Source organism: Sceloporus undulatus, chromosome 1 (assembly GCF_019175285.1).
Source record: "Sceloporus undulatus isolate JIND9_A2432 ecotype Alabama chromosome 1, SceUnd_v1.1, whole genome shotgun sequence".
Classification (NCBI taxonomy): Eukaryota; Metazoa; Chordata; class Lepidosauria; order Squamata; family Phrynosomatidae; genus Sceloporus; species Sceloporus undulatus.
In genome coordinates this window covers 55,455,209-55,473,879 of record NC_056522.1, presented here as the reverse complement: position 1 = coordinate 55,473,879, position 18,671 = coordinate 55,455,209, and the positions used below count along the sequence as shown (strand labels likewise).

At 43.5% G+C, this 18,671-nt stretch overlaps 1 protein-coding gene across 1 annotated transcript in view; it reads left to right on the top strand.

The window, feature by feature from the left end:
• HSP90AB1 (heat shock protein 90 alpha family class B member 1) overlaps positions 1-18,671 on the top strand; it is a 25,272-nt gene that overhangs the window by 3,264 nt on the left and 3,337 nt on the right. Inside the window, exons 2-9 of the mRNA XM_042461171.1 lie at positions 3,394-3,546; positions 5,841-6,047; positions 7,210-7,369; positions 7,997-8,130; positions 12,334-12,645; positions 13,949-14,114; positions 15,148-15,338; positions 16,325-16,472. Coding sequence (XP_042317105.1) covers positions 3,394-3,546; positions 5,841-6,047; positions 7,210-7,369; positions 7,997-8,130; positions 12,334-12,645; positions 13,949-14,114; positions 15,148-15,338; positions 16,325-16,472 — 1,471 coding nt within the window. The remainder of the gene's footprint in view (positions 1-3,393; positions 3,547-5,840; positions 6,048-7,209; positions 7,370-7,996; positions 8,131-12,333; positions 12,646-13,948; positions 14,115-15,147; positions 15,339-16,324; positions 16,473-18,671) is intronic.

The following is an 18,671-nucleotide window of genomic DNA, read 5'->3' as shown; positions in this document are numbered from 1 at the left end:
CTTTGTCTCACTCTTTGCTATGGAATTCTGGGAGTTGGAGTTTGTTGTAGGCCCCACAACAAACTCCAGCTCCCAGAATTCCATAGCAAAGAGTGAGACAAAGAGTTAAAACGCTGCCAAACCGGGTTATTCCTCCAGTCTGAACGGAGCTTATATAAGGGACCCGGCCTAGGCCTGGCCTTGTGAGGGAGAAGCCTGGCTCCGGGTGGCGAAATGCCGCTTCCCTCCCTGGGCTGGGCCTCCTCCTCCTCCTCCTCTTTCTCCTCGTGGCTGCTGCTGCTGCTGCTGCTAGGCCTCGCTCTCTGCCCCGAGGGCCCCGGGAATGAAGCGCCCGCGCAAACCACGGCCCTCCCCCGGCCTCAGGAGGGGGATGTCTGCCTGCCTGCCTCTGCGGAGGAGGCGCCCTTTCGACAAAGGCCCTGCGGCTGCGGAGGGGAAGGCGGGCATATTGAATGATATGAAGCCCCCCCCCCCGTATTGAATAAGCTCATGGTCTTCATTGAAGAAGATATGAAGCCCTAAGCTCCCCTGCATTGAACAATCCCCCTTTATTGAATAAGTTCATGGGCTTTATTTAATAAGATACGAATCCCCCTTTACTGAATAATCTATGAAGCCCCCTTTGTTGAATATGCTCCTAGTCTCTATTGAATAAGCTGTGAAGGCCCTTTATTGAAGAAGCCCCTCTTTATTAAGCTATGAAGCCCCTCCTTCATTGAAGGCCCCCTTTGTGACTAAGTCCCTCTTTATTGAATAAGCTGTGAAGCCCCCCTTACTGAACAATTCCCCCCTTATTGAATAAAGTCATGGTCATTGTTGAATAAGCTATGAAACCCTCCTTTATTGAGTAAGCTATGAAAGAACTTAGATTGGAAACTCCAGTAACTGATCCCATCTTAAGCTACCATGAGTAATATTAATTTCATTTTAAAGAGTCAGGACTGGTATGCTAATCTCACCCTGAAGTGATTTTGTACCCCGTTTTCAGACTAACTGAAAGAAAGAAGCAAGTAGCATGAACTTTCCTGGACTTCAGCCTACTTCCTCAGATGCGTGAGGAAGTGGGTGCAAGTCTAGGAAAGCTCATGGAGCTCAATTAACCGTAGTTGGACTGCCATTCTCTGGGCAAAGTGCAGTGTGGGGGGGGGGGCTTTGCCCAGGAAATGGGTTTTATTTGCCCTTGAAATAATCCAAGTATGGTTTATTGAGCCCCATTTTGGGTAGAGAAATCTACAAATCTAATAAGTAGAACAGGCAGCAAATCATTGTTGGGGAGGGTTTTAAGATGAAAGATGCTGATTTGTCTGAGGACATTTAGTAAATCTAGTGCAAAGGGAACTTGTAGCACCTTTGGGACTAACTGAAAGAAAGAACCTGGTAACATGTTGGACTCCATGCATCTGAGGAAGTAGACTGAAGTCTGCGAAAGCTCATGCTATCCGCTTTAGTCTCAAAGGTGCTACAAGATCCCTTTGCACTCTGGTTGCCCATACTAACATGGTTTCAATTCTAGTAAATCTAGGTTTGAGCCAGAGGTGGAAATGAAATTTGTTGGGTTCACATTTCCCTGGGGAAACGTCCATTTCTCCATTTCCAAGGCTGGTGACGAGATGGAATACTACTTGGACCCTTTCACATTATACAGCTCTTGCACTACGATTAACTGACATGCTTCCATCCTGTAGACTCCTGGCTTTTCCAGTTTAGGGATACTCAAGAGTTCTTAGCCGTGGAGTGCTAATGCGGTGGTGCTCAGCCATTGGTGTTCTATATCTTTTGGACTTCAGCTTCCAGACTCATTGAGTATTGACCAATTATTTGGCCTGCACTGGGAGTTGAAGTTCAAACCACTTGGAGGACCAAAAAAAGTTTGAAAACTACTGCAAGGCCTCACCAAATTACAAACTCCAGGATTCCATAGAATGCAAATCAAATAATTATATGTTGAAAAATACACATTGGTGGGGAGAAATGTATACTTCAGAAAATGTGTGCAGTAAACAATAGACATTAACTCTGCATGGGAAGAAGAAAAAGTCTGATATTGACTCAGGTTGAAACAAAAATGTTTGAAATCGGAGAAATGCCACGAGAACAAGACTATCCGGATCTCATCTTAGCTGGATAACTATGTTTGAACGTAGCAGCCTGGATGACTATATAAGCATGGTAATACTGTATATAGCAACTACCTTGTACAGGAATAAGTTCTTACAGAGCTTATCTCACTCATGGTCTTTCTAGGCCAGCCTTGTAAATAATCCTACAGAAGTCATGAGGACTGGACAAAGATTGACAGAGAGTTTTAACCCACATTATCTCTATCCTGTGAGCAAAGGAGAAACGGAAGGCTCCATTCCTTCTGCCTGCCACCCACCAGTGGTCACCAAGCTGGTGTTCAAATAGAGGATATTTCTAGGTGGCATCTGGCAGCCTTCTGTCTCACAGTATCAAGCCATTGTGATACAGAGGTGATGTTGTATAGCCCACATATATATATGTGTGTGTGTGTGCGCGCACGCACGCTTTCAAGTTGCCTGATGGTTTATGGTGACCCCCCATGCATTTTATTAGGAATACTCACATGTGGTTTTGCCTATTCCTTTCTCTGAAATATAGCCTACAGCAGCACCTAGTATTTCTTGGTGGTCTCCTATCCAAGTAGTAACCAAGACTGACCCTAGAACAGAATCTGGAACTTTTATTTAGCCCCTTCAGATAGAAAGATAGTTATATAGGCATAGACCAAATTCTTATTGGTAAGACAGACAGGCTTAAGTTGGCACTACACATATAGACAATGTGGCATGGATGTATCCAACTGATGATGGCAGGAGCAGAATTCTGCATGTAGAACCATTGCAAATGTCAAATAATGCTGCTAGAGTAGTGTGTCAGTGTGCACTGCATACCCTCTGTGCATTGTGAAATTCAATAGCTGTGTACATTCACAATTTATCATAGTATGCTATGATGGCATTCAGGAACATGGACTGTGTAGTGTTATCCTACTGTAATTGTGTCAGGAGGTACAGTCCGTCCTTGCCTTACGCGGGGGATCCGTTCCGGATCCCGCCGCGTAAGGCGAATTCCGCCTATGCTCGAGCCCCATTGGAAACAGTGGGGCTCATGCGCGGCGGCACGGGAGTGCGCGGGGCGCAACGGGCGCGCACGCCCATTCAATTGAATGGGACGCGCCGCCCCGCGCGCACCCCGCAGCTTGAGCGCGTATGCTCAAGGCCGCGTATGGCGCACCCGCGTATGGCGCAGGCGCTCTGTATTTACCTTTCACTGAGATAATATTGGATCTCGGCCAGAGGAATATTAAATGGTAATTGTTGTGTGGATCCTAAACACTTAGAGAAGTGTTAACATATTGGGGTGCTTTTCCAGATGCCTGAAGAAATCCAGCATGGAGAAGAGGAGGCAGAGGTGGAAACTTTTGCCTTCCAGGCAGAAATTGCCCAGCTTATGTCTCTGATCATCAATACCTTCTACTCCAACAAGGAAATCTTTTTGCGAGAGATAATTTCCAATGCCTCTGATGTGAGTATAGTGACCCACAGGCTGGGATCAGGGAGGATGGGCAAGACAAATAACACTTGGAGTGGATTGACTAAATGCATAATTTAAATCGTTGCAATAACTCAGGTTTCTTTGTGGCACTTAGTGGTGCATACCATTTAGTTTTCCACTAAAACTTACAATTCAGGCTATGATCCTATTAAAGGCATACCTGAGAGCAACCCTCCATTGTGCTCTATGGGACTGATTTCTTTACTGATGATGAATAATTAAAACATGGGTGGGAATCATGCCATTAGACTGAAGGTGTTGATGGACCAACTACAAGTTCCAGCAGCCTAGGCTAGCATCACCAGTGGTGCAAAATCAGGCAACACTCAGAAGGCTGCATGATTTGCACTGTGTGGGAGCCTGTACTTAGTTGGCAATATTGGTGCAGTTTTTCAAGATTTGTAACCCTTCTGCTTTGTTCCAATCCATCCTTACCCCTGAAAGATAAAGTAGCAGCAGTCCAAACTGTCTGCCTATATACATCTTTGTGTAGTCTTTGTCTCTTTAGACCCAGCTAAGTGCCCAGAACTTTGCATGAGCAAACTGATAGTGATGCTGCGAGGCAGAGCAGCATATTTTCAGAAGGAGAAAATAAATTATTGTCTTTTGTTCACATCAAGTAAATTTGTAATTTGGAAGACTAAACAGATGAAAGAAGCCTCATAGTTAAAGAGTATAAGAGTACTGTACAACACCTGTTACAATTTAGTGTAATCTCAGTTATTTATTGCAACCTATAGCTATGGGACTGGGGGACAATGGCCTTGTTGGCAGGGGATGTTGGATATTCTAGTCAAACATATCTGGAGAGCACTGGCTTGGGAAAAGCAGTTTTGCAAGGGCAGTGTGGGATGATTCTTATTTGTATACATAAAATAATATTTCCTGCAGCTAGAAGATAGATCTTTGTGCCTGTGATGCTTTGCCAGTCCCTAGACGCCAGTATCAGACCTAGGATTGCAATGTGACATTCTTAAATGCTCCATATGATGTGTTGTTAAAAAATTAAACACAATTTTAATTGTAGTTTTAAAACAGTTTAATCACATTTTAATATGATAATCTGACAATATTAAGTTTTAAAATAACGATGTGATATGTGTCATTCCAGTACAAAACCCATAATAATATGATATTGTGCTATAGTAGTAGTAATTGGCCTCATAAGTATTTTTACTATAATTATTTATGTTGAAATGCAGTCTTTCACTCACTGTATGTGATTAAAGAACCATTTAATCTGGTTAAAGGTGTCGGCATAGATTTTTACATCAGCTTTATTTTTAAACACACGTAGTCATAGGCACCAGGGAATTGCATCCAGGCAAGTCTTTTGAAGTCCATATTGGAACTTCATAGTTACAACTTAATTTTTCTTTCTGCTGTGCTTAGTACAAAAGGTGAGTGGTCTGACAGAGGAAGAAAAGAATTCTTCATCTTTCCTGTGTTAGCCCCCAGCAGACTAGTGAAACATTCTGTAGCCTAATAGGGTTTTTTCAGATTAGTAACTTCTGTGATGTTTTGACAAAGTAATTTCCTTTTCTTTAAATACAGTGGTACCTCGGGATACGAAATACCCAGGTTACGAAATTTCCGGGATACGAAAAAATCCCATTGGAAATAATTGTTCCGGGTTACAATTTTTTTCGGGTTACGAAAAAATTTTTTGGTGCTTTTCGGCGCTTTTTCGCACGAAACGCGGCTTTTCCCCATTAGCGCCTATGGCAATTCGGCTTACGAAGGCTTTTCGGGTTACGAAAGCGGCCGCGGAACGAATTAATTTCGTAACCCGAGGGAGCAGTGTATAGTTAAATATAAAGCAGAATAAAAGTTACCTGGTTTCTCTCAGTGAGTACCTAGTTTCAACAGGTAGCATGATTCTTTAAAAAGTCTGAGATAAAGGATGTTGAGGCAACAGTCCCTCCCTGTTGGTAACAGGTTTGTAGAGCAACTGCCTGTATACCATGTTCAGACATGTACTGCCAGCAATTGTGCCTCTAATGGGTAATAGTCATTAAAGTCTCCACCTTGCATGTATTTGTTGAATCCTCATAAAGTCCTCTAAGCTAATGATACTAGCCGCATCTTTTCTTGCTCCTCTTAACAAAGGCCTGCAAATCTTTAATGTGTAATACAGAAATCTTTATCGGCTACTGTTTCCTATTTCCTAGGGCATGTTTCTGTGGAAGAAGTTTTACAGATCCATGGAAATGGAAGTTTGGTAGGAAAAGTCCCATACTTACTTGTCTTTTTTGCTCTCCTAGGCCCTGGACAAGATCCGCTATGAGAGTTTGACTGATCCCTCCAAACTGGAAAGTGGCAAGGAACTGAAGATAGACATAATCCCCAATCCTCATGACCGTACCCTCACATTGCTGGACACTGGCATTGGGATGACCAAGGCAGATCTTATCAACAATTTGGGCACCATTGCTAAGTCTGATACCAAGGCATTCATGGAAGCCTTGCAGGTGGGTTGTGGCTGAGTTACAACCTGAGGTTTCATGAAAATATAATAGTTCAAAGTGAACAGGCTTACTCTGGATTACAACATTAGAGAGTGTACCCCAATCTAAAGGGGATGCTTGCAATTAAGGCTCATTCCACCATGTTCAAGAAGCAGTGGTGGATGGAAGTTTGATTGTTAAAGGAGACAACAATGGCAAAGTGCATGAAGATTTGGGAGTACCTTGAGTAAGAGAGAGAATAAGCAGCAGGCATGAAAATGGAGGCCTAAGTGACAAAATGGCTGGGGGGGGGGGGGGGGGAGGGGGAGAAAAAGAAAAAAAAGGGGGGGAAAAGTTACATGGGGAAGGTGGGGGGGGGGGGGGGGGGGGGGGGGGGGGGGAATCGGAACTGAAGGAAAAATTAGGGCTGTAAACTTTCACCTTTAACTTGGTGGCCAGGGGTAGGTGGGTGAGGAGATAGGAGGCATGCCTGAATTTCATATTCATTTAAAATAACAAGTCACCTATCTTTAATAAAAGTAGTACTGTTTAAAGTACTATGACTGGTAAAATTTATTTATACTAGAGGTTTGCAACTGCCAGGGGGGAAGGTATAAGGCCACATTGGCCCCCTGGGAACTTGGCAGATCACACCCTCTGGAAAAAATATTGGTTTTATGTTCCCTGAGGGGAATGGGAGTCCATTTTTGCATGTCTTTGGCTCTGGGCCATTTCTGGCTCACTTCCTGCTGGAAAAAGAGCTGGAAAGGGCTAAAAACAATGTCTCCCCACACTTCTTGGAGTCACCTGACGCAAAAAAAGGAGGAGGGAGTTAAATGAAGGGTTCCTACTTGCACCTCTGATTTATACAAACAGATATATGCCCCCTGCCAAAGACAAATTAGCATTGTGTATTTATCCTGTATAAGTTGTTCTGATGAGGGGGCAAACAGTTATCCAGCCTGTCACATAAGTTTATCCTTGGAAGCACTGCTTAGCTTTCATTCCCTTTTGAAATTCCACCAGCAACTAACTGCACTTTAATTTTTGTTGTCTTGGGGCAGCATACTTTTCTGGGTACTGTACTTCAAACATGGACCTGTATTTCAGTGAGATTTTATTCTGTGTATATATATAAAGGCCCTTCTCCTTTCAACATGTTTTCCTTCTTTCATTCCCTCTACAGGCTGGTGCAGATATATCCATGATTGGGCAGTTCGGTGTGGGCTTTTATTCAGCATACCTCGTGGCTGAGAAGGTTGTGGTCATCAGCAAACACAATGATGATGAACAGTATGCCTGGGAGTCATCAGCAGGCGGCTCCTTCACTGTTCGAACAGATCACGGTATGTGAGCATTCATGACTCCAGCTCTCTACTTGCCATCCTCCACAATTCCTGGAGAAAGATAGTGATCAAAAGTCTACAATGATGTTCTTAAGTCAGAAGCAGTGGAAGAATCTGGCAATTCCATGCATAGCCAGATTCTTTTCTAGACAATATTTATACTGTCTCAGCATCTCTGGACTAGGATGAATACACAATCATGCACCAATTATTAAATAATAGGAATAATTAAATAATGACCAACTATAAACTATTCAAGGAGAGGAGGAGCCTAACTGAACTGGTCTTAGCAGAGCTGACAAAATGGCCCTACTTCCTGGGACACATCCTGATGAAATTGCTGCAGTCTGATGACAGTTGAGAAAGAAGCCTGTCACAGAAATATGACTTAGCATTTTGAGGTTGGAAGTTCTGGACTTAGGCGGGAACTGTATGGCCCTCTAGATGTTGAATTGCAATTCCCAACAATCCTGGCCATTGCCTATGCTGACTAGGGTTATAGAGAGCTGCAGTTCCACAGCATCTGGAGGGCTGCACTTTGCTCACCCTGTCTAGCCTACATTAGTTCTATCTCTATTCATGTGTTTTCAGCCTGTCACACTGTTTCTTTTTCTGCTCTGGATTTAGGTGAGCCCATTAGCCGTGGTACCAAAGTGATCTTGCATCTGAAGGAGGATCAGACAGAGTACCTAGAGGAACGCCGCATTAAAGAAGTGGTGAAGAAGCACTCGCAGTTCATCGGCTACCCCATCACCCTCTATGTATGTATATGAGAGTAGCTACTTCATGGGAGTAATTTTAACAGCTACCTTAAGGCATAGTGTGCTAGACATCTCATAGTCATCCAGGATTGGGCAAAATGCACCTCCCAGCTGTTTGGAACAGTAACTCCCATCATTCTTAGCAAATACAGCCAATGGTGGGAAATCTTTTGAGTTACAGTATGACAGTATTGGGAGGAGGTGTTTTGCCCATCCCTACCATAGTCTGATGCCCCTAATAGTACTTTAGGATAGAGGTGTGCATGCCAGGAAAAAAAGTTTTTCCTATTTTTTTCAAATCCTTAAGACAAGATACTTAATCAAAATCCTTTATAAAAGACAAATACTTTTTATGTAGGACTATGAACAATATCAGATCATTACAATCTCTGCTCTTGGTTTCCTTTTCTCATTTTTTAAAATGAAAATGAGTGTGTGATGCCTACTTGACAGTGGTGAGCTAACAGAGAAAATAATTTTCTGTTTTGGTAACACTGCTGGTGTCTTCTGGTTTTGTTGGAGGATTTTTTGCTTGTCCTTTAAACTGGAAAAACAGAGGTTCTTCTGTCATGCAGATGTTCCTTATAGTTTTGGGACCATGTATCTGCATTTGTGACAAAAAATAAAATTAACTTCAATTTGTAACTATATTCAGAATAAACTGCTTTTAATAAGATCTTCCCCCATGGCTTTAAAACTTACAGAAATGTAAATCTCTACTTTTGGATTACTTAGGCTGACATCCATGCAGTTCCACGTTCCTTCCACATTGGAGGGCTGCTGCAATGGCCATTTACTCTCTAGGGAGAGAATGAGAGCATGCTCCCAAGGTTGACCTGCAGGGGGGAGGTTGCTGGCATTGCTTTCCAGAGCTCAGGTGAGTTGCTGGAGATCTGTAAGGGTGCTGCCAGCTGTCTTCTGCTATGGGGCAATACCTGGGTGCTCCCGTCCACCCAGCCAGTAAATGACCACTGTAGCAAACTCAGGGTACTTTGAAGCTTCTGGGGAAGTGGAAATAACGTTGGGCAAGCAAGTGTTGAATACCTCTTTTGCAGCATCCCAAAAAACCCTCCAGACTGTACACACAGTGGAGCCTTGCTGTCCGTGGACTTGCCATCTGCAGATTTCGGCATCCATGGATGGCAAAGTACCCTGAGTTTGCTATTGTTGTCCCCAATAGCGGTGCATGCATGTGACCATGCCGCCTTTAGGGGCAGCCCCCCTCATCCCTAGTGGTGGTGCATGTACGTGGCATATCACCATTAGGGACAACGAGACTTCAGGTAAGCCCCCATCCCGTTTTCTCTAATGGCAGGATTGCCGCGTGCATGCACTGCCATTGGGAACTACGAGATTTGGATTTTGGTATCTGCGAGGGGTGGAATGGATCCCCCATGAATACCAGGGTCCCACTGTATTTGTAACCTAAGTTTACTTGTCCATGTGTCACCAACAAGATCTTAGTAAGCTCTGACCAGCACTCATTTACTGGCATAGGATTGGGTTTATCCATGTCACCTCTTTGCCTCAGAGCAAGAGAACCTTACTGAAGTTTCTCCATGAGGTACCACAAGGAACCAAGTGTAAACAAGCAAGGTTCGTGTATGGTTCTCAAAGGGTGCTCAACAATGGCTTCTTTTCATTCTGGAGAGAAGTGACCAGCGGGGTCTCACAGGGTTTTGTCCTGGGCCCAGTGCTATTCAACATCTTTATCAATGATTTGGATGACAGAATTGGGGACATATTTATCAAATTTGCAGACAATACCAAATTAGGAGAAGTAGCAAATACCCCAGAGGACAGGATCAAAATTCAGACCAAGGGAAGTAATAGTGCCACTCTTTTCTGCTTTGGTCAGGCCCCACCTACCATACTGTGTCCAGTTCTGGGCACCACAATTTAAAAGGACATTGAGAAACGAGCGTGTCCAAAGGAGGGCAACTAAAATGGTGAAGGGTCTGGAAACCATGTCCTATGAGGAACGATTTAGGGAGCTGGGGATGTTTAGCCTGGAGAAGAGAAGGTTAAGAGGTGATATGATAGCCCTGTTTAAATACTTGAAGGGATGTCATATTGAGGAGGGAGCAAGCTTGTTTTCTGTTGCTCCAGAGAACAGGACCCGGAACAATTGGATGCAAGCTCCAGGAAAAGAGATTCCACCTCAACATTAGGAGGAACTTCCTGACAATAAGGGCTGTTCAACAGTGGAACTCACTCCCTCGGAGTGTAGTGGAGTCTCCTTCCTTGGAGGTCTTTAAGCAGAGGCTGGATGACCATCTGTTGGGGATGCTTTGATTGTGATTTCCTGCATAGCAGGGGATTGGACTGGATGGCCCTTGCGGTCTCTTCCAACTCTATGATTCTGTGGTGCCTTATGTGCTTCCCATAAGATAGTGCTTCCTGTATGATTGAACAGAAAGGAGCAGACCACAGGGTTGTGGTATCTGTTTTTTTCCCCCCTTTTAATTTGAACCCCTGATCCACCAGTATATGGTGCATGAAATACACCCTTTAAAGATAGTTCTAAATTTGTTTTGAGTCCCAGAAATGAATGGATGTCACAGTTCTTCCATGCAGAGTCTGCTCTTCATTAACTCCCTGGACTTTTTTTATTGTTTTGGGAGTATATTTCATATAGTTTTCTAAACTTGTTTTGAGTTACCTTTATCCTTGTTTGAGGAAAGGGAGAGTATTTTTGTCATTGCTGTTGTTAATCAGTTGGAAATCCTTGCCATTCCTAATTGTCCTTCCCATCACCACTGTAGAACACTCCTGTAGATTTTATAGCTCTCTAAGCAAAACAGCCCAGCATGCATGCCAACTTGATCAACCTGATATTGTTACTGGATTGAGAAGAAGTGGCCCAGCACCTGGCAGGATGTGATACTTGGCCTGATTGATATCATGAGTAAAATGGGCATGTCAGACTTAGTCACCCAGTTATAGGTAAAGACCCTGCTCTAGCAGCTATTCACAGATAGTGCCCTGAGAGAAGTGCTGGTGTCTTGTGAGATGGGAAGTAAGTAGAGTTTCAGGAAGAGATTGACAAACTGGAACATGTCCAGAGTTCGGTAAAGAACCTGGAGAGCAGATTATTTGACCTAAATGTAAGGAGAAACTTCCTAACTATGAGAGTTGTTCAGCAGCAAAGCAGGCTGCTTCAGGATGTTTGTGCTAACCACAGGTCCTTTAACACTACAGTTATACTGCTATGACTGGCTTGTTATTTGCTGAGTCATTAGAAATCTCTGGCTGAGAATTTTAAATAATCTTCTCTAAATTGCAGATCCCAGGATTCCACAGGACGGAACCATGGCAGTTAAAATGGAATCATAGTACAGTCAGCTTGTATATTGTACAAGGTTGTAGTATGCTGTTTCAGTTATACACAACTGAAAAAATATGTTCTTTACAGACATTTTCTTGGTCCTACAGCATGGTTCTATTATGGTATACTTCTGCTGGAAGTTGACCATAGAGCTGCACTGGAGGACCTAGAAATGGCTAGAGAACATTAAGGTAAAGGATGAGTTATTAGTGTATATGCGTTAATATATTTCTCTTATTTTGTTTATGTATTTTGTTAACCGCTTTGGTTTGTGGAAAAGCGGTATATAAATAAAATTTGTTATTATACACAGGCCTACTGTAATATAATTGTGTAGATAGAGCCCTAGCTTTTCAAGATTTGTGACCACTTTCACAGTTTCCTTTTCTCTATCCCATTTCACTCTGATCCAACCCTCTCAACAATGTAACTGCATCTAAAATACCTGAGACTTGAATATTATACTCCCATCAGTGCATCTAAGAAAATGGGTTGTAAGCCATGAAAGCTCATTCTAAAATAAATACAGTACGTTAATATTAAAAGGTACCTCAGGATTCCTGTCCCCCTATTTTCCACCCTTTTTATACTAAAGTAGATAAATGTGAGTTTTCTTTTCGAAAAGAGCTTGGAGAACATACTTTTGGGACCACAATTCACAAAGTCTATCAGCTAGCATAGTCAATGGCTGTGCTGGCTGGTCACTTCTGGATGTTTTAGTCCAAAACAGTAATTTTTCCAGACTCTGTTTAGTTATAGTTATTGCAAGTCCCTTCCTGCAGCTTGCCTAGAATATGCTTGGGCCCTGAGATACCTTGATTCTCAAACATTTGTTCTTATGGGATAACAGTAGCAAGCTTTTTAAACCTCTGCAGCTGGAGAAGGAGCGTGAGAAGGAAATCAGTGATGATGAGGCAGATGAGGAAAAGACAGAAAAGGAAGACGAAGAGGCAGCACCCAAGGATGAGGAGAAACCTAAGATTGAAGATGTAGGCTCAGATGAAGAGGAGGAAGGGGGCAAAGCCAAGAAGAAGACCAAGAAGATCAAGGAGAAGTACATTGACCAGGAGGAACTAAACAAAACCAAGCCCATCTGGACCCGCAACCCAGATGACATCACTCAGGAAGAGTATGGCGAATTCTACAAGAGCCTCACTAATGATTGGGAGGACCACCTGGCTGTCAAGGTGAGAATTCAGAGGGTGTTGGGAAGACACATATTACACCTCTCAGATCTTTCTTGGCCTCATTCTGAAGCAACATTGGAAAAAGGCCTATCAGATCTGCATAAGTGACCAAACTGCTGCTAAATATGTTAACTGAGAATTTGAGCTGTCTTTGAAAGAAACAACTTGTTGATATATTTCCCACTTGTGTTGCTAGGCTTTAGAATTGTTGTGCCTGGCCCAGCGTTCCTATCTAGGTACAGGTATAGTAATGTGCATTGGCCTGTGTGTTTGCCTGTCATATGTTGACTGCTGAATTTCTCCTGTTGTGCAGCTGTCAGACACCCAAGGGGGGGGGGGCTTAATTTTTTCCTTCAGTTACACTGCAAAGCATTGGCAGTTTTTTCTAATTCCTGGGTAAACCTGGTTATCATGTAGATTAAAAGCAATCATCTGGGTATATGATTGAATGATTCCATGCTGGCAAAAGATTGTCTCCATCTCCAAATTTGTGATGAATTGAAACTGGGAAGATGCAGCTTCTCTGGTCTCTGTCGAGCTGACTGTTGCTTCAGAATTCCTAAAGGTAGTGAAACTCAGGCCCTTGGGCTTAATCAGACCCTCCTTGGGCTTTACAGAATGCTTCAATCATTGGTGGCTACTTAGATTTTGTATAGAATTTTTCCAGCTGGTTCAGAAGGCTCTTCTACTTAGTTACCGAAAGCAAGAACCTTAAGATAAAATATGCTAGTATAGTGGATCTCACCCTTTTGCCTTGGGCCAAGCCAATACTGGAATGTAGCCCTGAGGTCGCCTCTGAAATTGAATTTGGTCCTAGGGATGAAAGAGCTTTCCCTCTTGTGCCTTTTCACACTACATAATTATAGCACTATGATTCCACTTTAATTGCTATGCTTTCATCCTGGGGATTCCTGGGATTTGTAATTTGAGGATGGGATATTTAGAATTCTCAGCCTGAAAACTCTAGTGCCTCACCAGACTACAAGCCTCAGGATTCCATAAGATGCAATCATGACAGTTAAAGTGAAATCCTAGTGCTATAATGGTGTGTGAAAGGGACCTTTGTCTTAACAGAATAGGATGAGCTGTGATGTGTCTGCTAGGCTACAGGGAATACTAGCATGAAGGCCATGAAGGTATTTGGTAACCTGACAGTTTCTACTATAAATAACTTTCCTGCCCAGGCAAAAAGTCCCTTCTGATAAGCTTTGCTGGCTGTCTTGGAAGGGACACGCCTGTTCTCACAAATTGAGCTCATCCAAATGCTCACTTGCTTATCTCATCCTTCCATACTCCCAAACAGCATTTCTCAGTGGAAGGACAACTGGAATTCCGTGCACTTCTCTTCATCCCACGCCGAGCCCCATTTGACCTCTTTGAGAACAAGAAGAAGAAGAACAACATCAAGCTCTATGTCAGGCGCGTCTTCATTATGGACAGCTGCGATGAACTCATTCCAGAATACTTGAGTAAGCTTTCCTTCTGCTCCTACCCTACCATTAAAATAGAAGGTTGTTTTCTTTTCCCCTTTCATTGACTCAGACCTCCTGTGACAGGATCCAAGTAGAATTACTTAGGCGGGTTACAGACCGCCAGAAAGTACGCGACAAGCGTATACTAGGGTTAGGAAGGGGCGGTGCTTCCGCACCCCCCTAACCCTAGTATGTGCTCCGCGCGCACAAAATGGCAGCGGCCATTCCACACAACCACCGCCATGATTACGTCACGACTGTGCCGCCTCCACACGAGGCGGCGCAGTTGTGACATATTGAGGCTGCGCCACGGCACATAGTGCGCCTTTTCTCCGGCCCCGGAAGGAGCGCAATTTCTGCGCTCCTTCCTCGGAGCGTCCAGGAGACGCACAGTGTGGCAGCTGCAGCTCCTGGATGCTGCAAGCAGCGGCGGCAAGAGAGCACAGCTTTTCGGCGGTATGTAACCCACCTTAGGGTGGGATTCTAATCAAGAAGGAAAGTAGACCACCACAGGTCATATAAAACCAACACTGTCAGGCTGCTACCTGGTTTTAATTGTGCACCCCTAGATCATACCTACTCATGTGCTAAATCTTACCTTAACCACTTCCTGTTGTGTGTTAAGTTTGTCCATCTGTCTGGCTTTCTCTGTTCATTTGGCTTCTGGAGTTCAAATCACGTAAGGAGGTGGTGTACTGTTCAAAATGCCAGCAGAATAAATTGCTCCAGATTAACTAAACACTCCAAGGACCCCAGGGGAAAACCAAAGCCCTTCTCCAAGCTTTTAGCCATTGTGATTGTTGAGGATGTGGCAGGATTCTTTCCAGTCAGACATTGTGTCTGAGCAAAACTCAGTTCTGTGAAATGCACTTTTGAGAAGAGGGAGATTCCTTGCATGGTGTGCCTACACATTGGCCTGGCTGTCATCCTCAGATCACTAGCTGAGAATAAGCAGTATGAATAGTCCATCCTTATTCAAATTACATCAGCTGCCGTGGCTCACTTTCATGTCTTTATCTTGTGCTTTCAGATTTCATCAGGGGTGTGGTGGACTCAGAGGACCTGCCTCTGAACATTTCCCGTGAGATGTTGCAGCAGAGCAAAATTCTCAAAGTGATTCGTAAGAACATTGTCAAGAAATGCCTGGAACTCTTTACTGAGCTGGCAGAAGACAAAGAGAACTACAAGAAGTTCTATGAAGCTTTCTCCAAAAATCTTAAGGTGAGAGCTGGCCAACCCCACCTGGGACTATGGTGTAAGTTGGACAACACAACACAGCATGCAGTAAATTTTTTTGTTCCTGGCTTCTTGAACTTCTGCAGTATTGGCTTTTTGTGAATTCTTTGAATTAGTATTGATTTCTTTTCCTTTTTTAAAAAATGTAGCCCTTAGGATTCACCAAAGGATAGAAAACCTATAGACCATAAAGCATCTGCTCGTAAAAGTAAATTGAGACTAAAAGTAAGGTTTAAAAATGTTGGTTAATCAAATACTGAAGGCCCATTTCCCACCTAATCACAGAATAAAAAATGAAGGTATTTGTGTTAGCTCCCAAAAAAGTAGAATGAGACTAAGCAATAATTTCAGGTCATCAGAAATTTTGATCCTCAGCAGTCTCAGCATCTGTTGTTTTTCACATTCAGAACTTTTATAAGTGTGATGGACCCATTTATGGCTTCATGTGGTTTTCAGAGGATTTCAGAGCTTGGACTGCCAATTCTAGTATGCTCCTCCCTGTATGGCAAATGACTATACTGGATGAAGCATTCTGGGAATTCTTGATCACAAAAGTAACTTTTCCAAACTTGAGAGATATTCAGACAGCAACATGAGAAAGACTTAATCCTTCTGTATTGCTGGGGATCCAGTTGAAGATGATCACTATGTAAGTCATGTCCCATCCTCTTGTGGGAAGTTTTAGCATGTTTTTTATTATTCTAAACCTAACAACAAGACAGGTCTCTGTGTAAAAATAACTTTATTAGTTTATTTAGAGGGGACAAGTTAGATATTTTCAGAAGATTTTGGGTACATTTGAAGTTCTCTAAGACTCCTTCCTTTCATATTTAAAGTAAAAATTACATTCACAGATTGAGGTCTGTCCTTTTATTTTGGAGAGATTCAATCCATTGAGAGTAGAACTGCCATCCTGTGTGAATGTAATTCCAAACATATACTTGCAAAATAATTAAATGTCTCGCCCTCAGCTGGGGATCCACGAGGACTCTGCGAACAGGAAGCGCCTGTCAGAGCTGTTGCGCTACCACACTTCTCACTCAGGAGATGAGATGAATTCCCTCTCGGAGTATGTGTCGCGCATGAAAGACAATCAGAAGAGCATCTATTACATCACAGGTAAGTGACATTTCATCACCCAGACAGAGCCAGAACGCTATTAGGGACATTTGTGTAAATCATACTACACACAGAAGACCAAAAAGTCACCACTGCACAACAGACATGTTCTACTGATAACAGCAGAAGTGAAGTCATGCAGACAGCCTGTTCATCTGTGTCTTGTCTTTGCAAGTGTGCACTGGGCTATCATTGGGTTTTCTTGGTAAGATTTGCTCAGAGAAGGTTTGCCTTTGCTACCTTCTAAGGCTGAGAAAGTGTGACTTGTAACCTTGGCCCCTGCTTGTCCAGTGTTACTGGATATGTTTCAGTTTCTGCAACCTGAAGATGTGAACAGAATCTTTGGAGAGGTTAGAGCTACCGCGTGCACATTGGACCCATACCTATTTTGACTGTTGAAAGCAGCCTGAAGGGGACTGGCCAATTGGTTAAGGGGAGTAGTGAATGCCTCATGATAGCAGGGCAGGTTTCCAGCTTGTCTTAAAGAGGCTGTGGTCACCACTATAGGAAAAATCTTCCCTAGATCCCACCAGATAGAAGAACTGTTAGCCAGTCTCAAATATTCCATGTTTAAGTAAAGTATTGGAGCATGTGGTGGCTTCCCAGCTCCAGGGATTCCTGGATGAAATGGATTGTCTAGATCCACTTCAGCCTGTCTTCAAACCTGGCTATGGGACAGAAGACAGTTTTGGTTGTCTTAGTAGATGACTTACACAGGGTATTGGATGGGGGAGTGTTTCCCTGTTGGTTCTGCTGGACTTCTCATGCTTTCTATACCATCAACCACGGTGTCCTTCTGGATTGCCTCTCTGGGATGGGGTTTAGGGGCACTGTTTTACAGTGGCCCCATTCCTTCTCAGAGGGGCAGACCCAGAAGGTGGGGGGGGACACCTGTTTGACACCCTGGTCACTAGACTGTGGTGTCCCTCAGGTCTTGATTCTGTCCCCCATGCTGTTCAATATCCACATGAAAGTTCTGGAAAAGCTCATCTGGAGCTTTGGGGTTCAGTATCATCACTATGCTGATGACACCCAACTCTATCTTTCCTTTGCATCTGATACCAAGCAAGCTGTTTCTGTACTAAACTAGCATCTGTTGTCAGCAATAGACTGGATGAGGATGAACAAATTGAAACTTAATCCAGACAAGGCAGAGGTCTTGCTAGACAGACAGAAGGCAGATCAGGGAATATGGATTCAGCCTGTGTTGGATGTGGTTATCCTTTCCCCTGAAATCTCAGGTTCACAGCTTGGGTGTCCTCCTGGATTCAAATCCAAGCCTGGATGTCTAGGCTTTGGCTGTGGACAGAAGCTCATTTGCTCAGTTAAAACTAGTGAGCCAGCTGCACCTGTTCCTTCAGAAGTCAGATCTGGCTACAGTGATGCATGTTTTGATTACAACCCATTTGGACTACTTTAATGCACTCTGAAATTTGCTCTGTAATGAGATTCAGCATGGTGCAGTGGTTTGAGTATTGGACTACAACTCTGGAGACCAGGGTTCGATTCCCAACTTGGCCATGAAAACCAGCAGGTGACCTTGACCAAGTCACATCCTCTCAGCCTCGGGGGAAGGCAAGCCTCCTCTGAACAAATCTTGCCAAGAAAATCCCATGATAGGTTTGCCTTAGGGTCACCATAAATTGGAAATTACTTGAAGGCTGTTAGTTACTTGGCTTCTCCTAGCTTGGTGTCACCCTCTGGCTGGTATCCTGCTGGTCCCTGATGCTGGTGTAACCTCCAGTTCTGTCAGTGACTTTGGGAGGAGTTGGGAGGCAACACCATTGTTCTTTGTGCCTAGTAGCAGTATGAGAGATCTCAGAGGCAATTCCATTCCCCCAGCCACTGTTTGGTTGCAGAGATGTACTTGGGCACATTTCATCCATGAATGCTCAGGGAGGCAGGGGCAGCCTTTCAGTGGAGGTGGAAGCTGCTGTGTCTTCTCAGCATTCCCAAAATTGGCTAGAAAAGGTTAGATACTCCCTAGAGGACAGCATTGTACTTATGATTCCTTCTGGTTTCTGTTTCACACCCAGTGGGGAAATGGTGCAGCAAAAGTCTTGTGCTGTCAGCAGACCTGTATTCATTTAGTCAAAAAATTCCTCTAGGTCTTTTTGGCCCTTAAATGTGATTGAGGTAGGATGAGGGCTAATAATAATAATAATAATAATAATAATAATAATAATAATAATAATAATA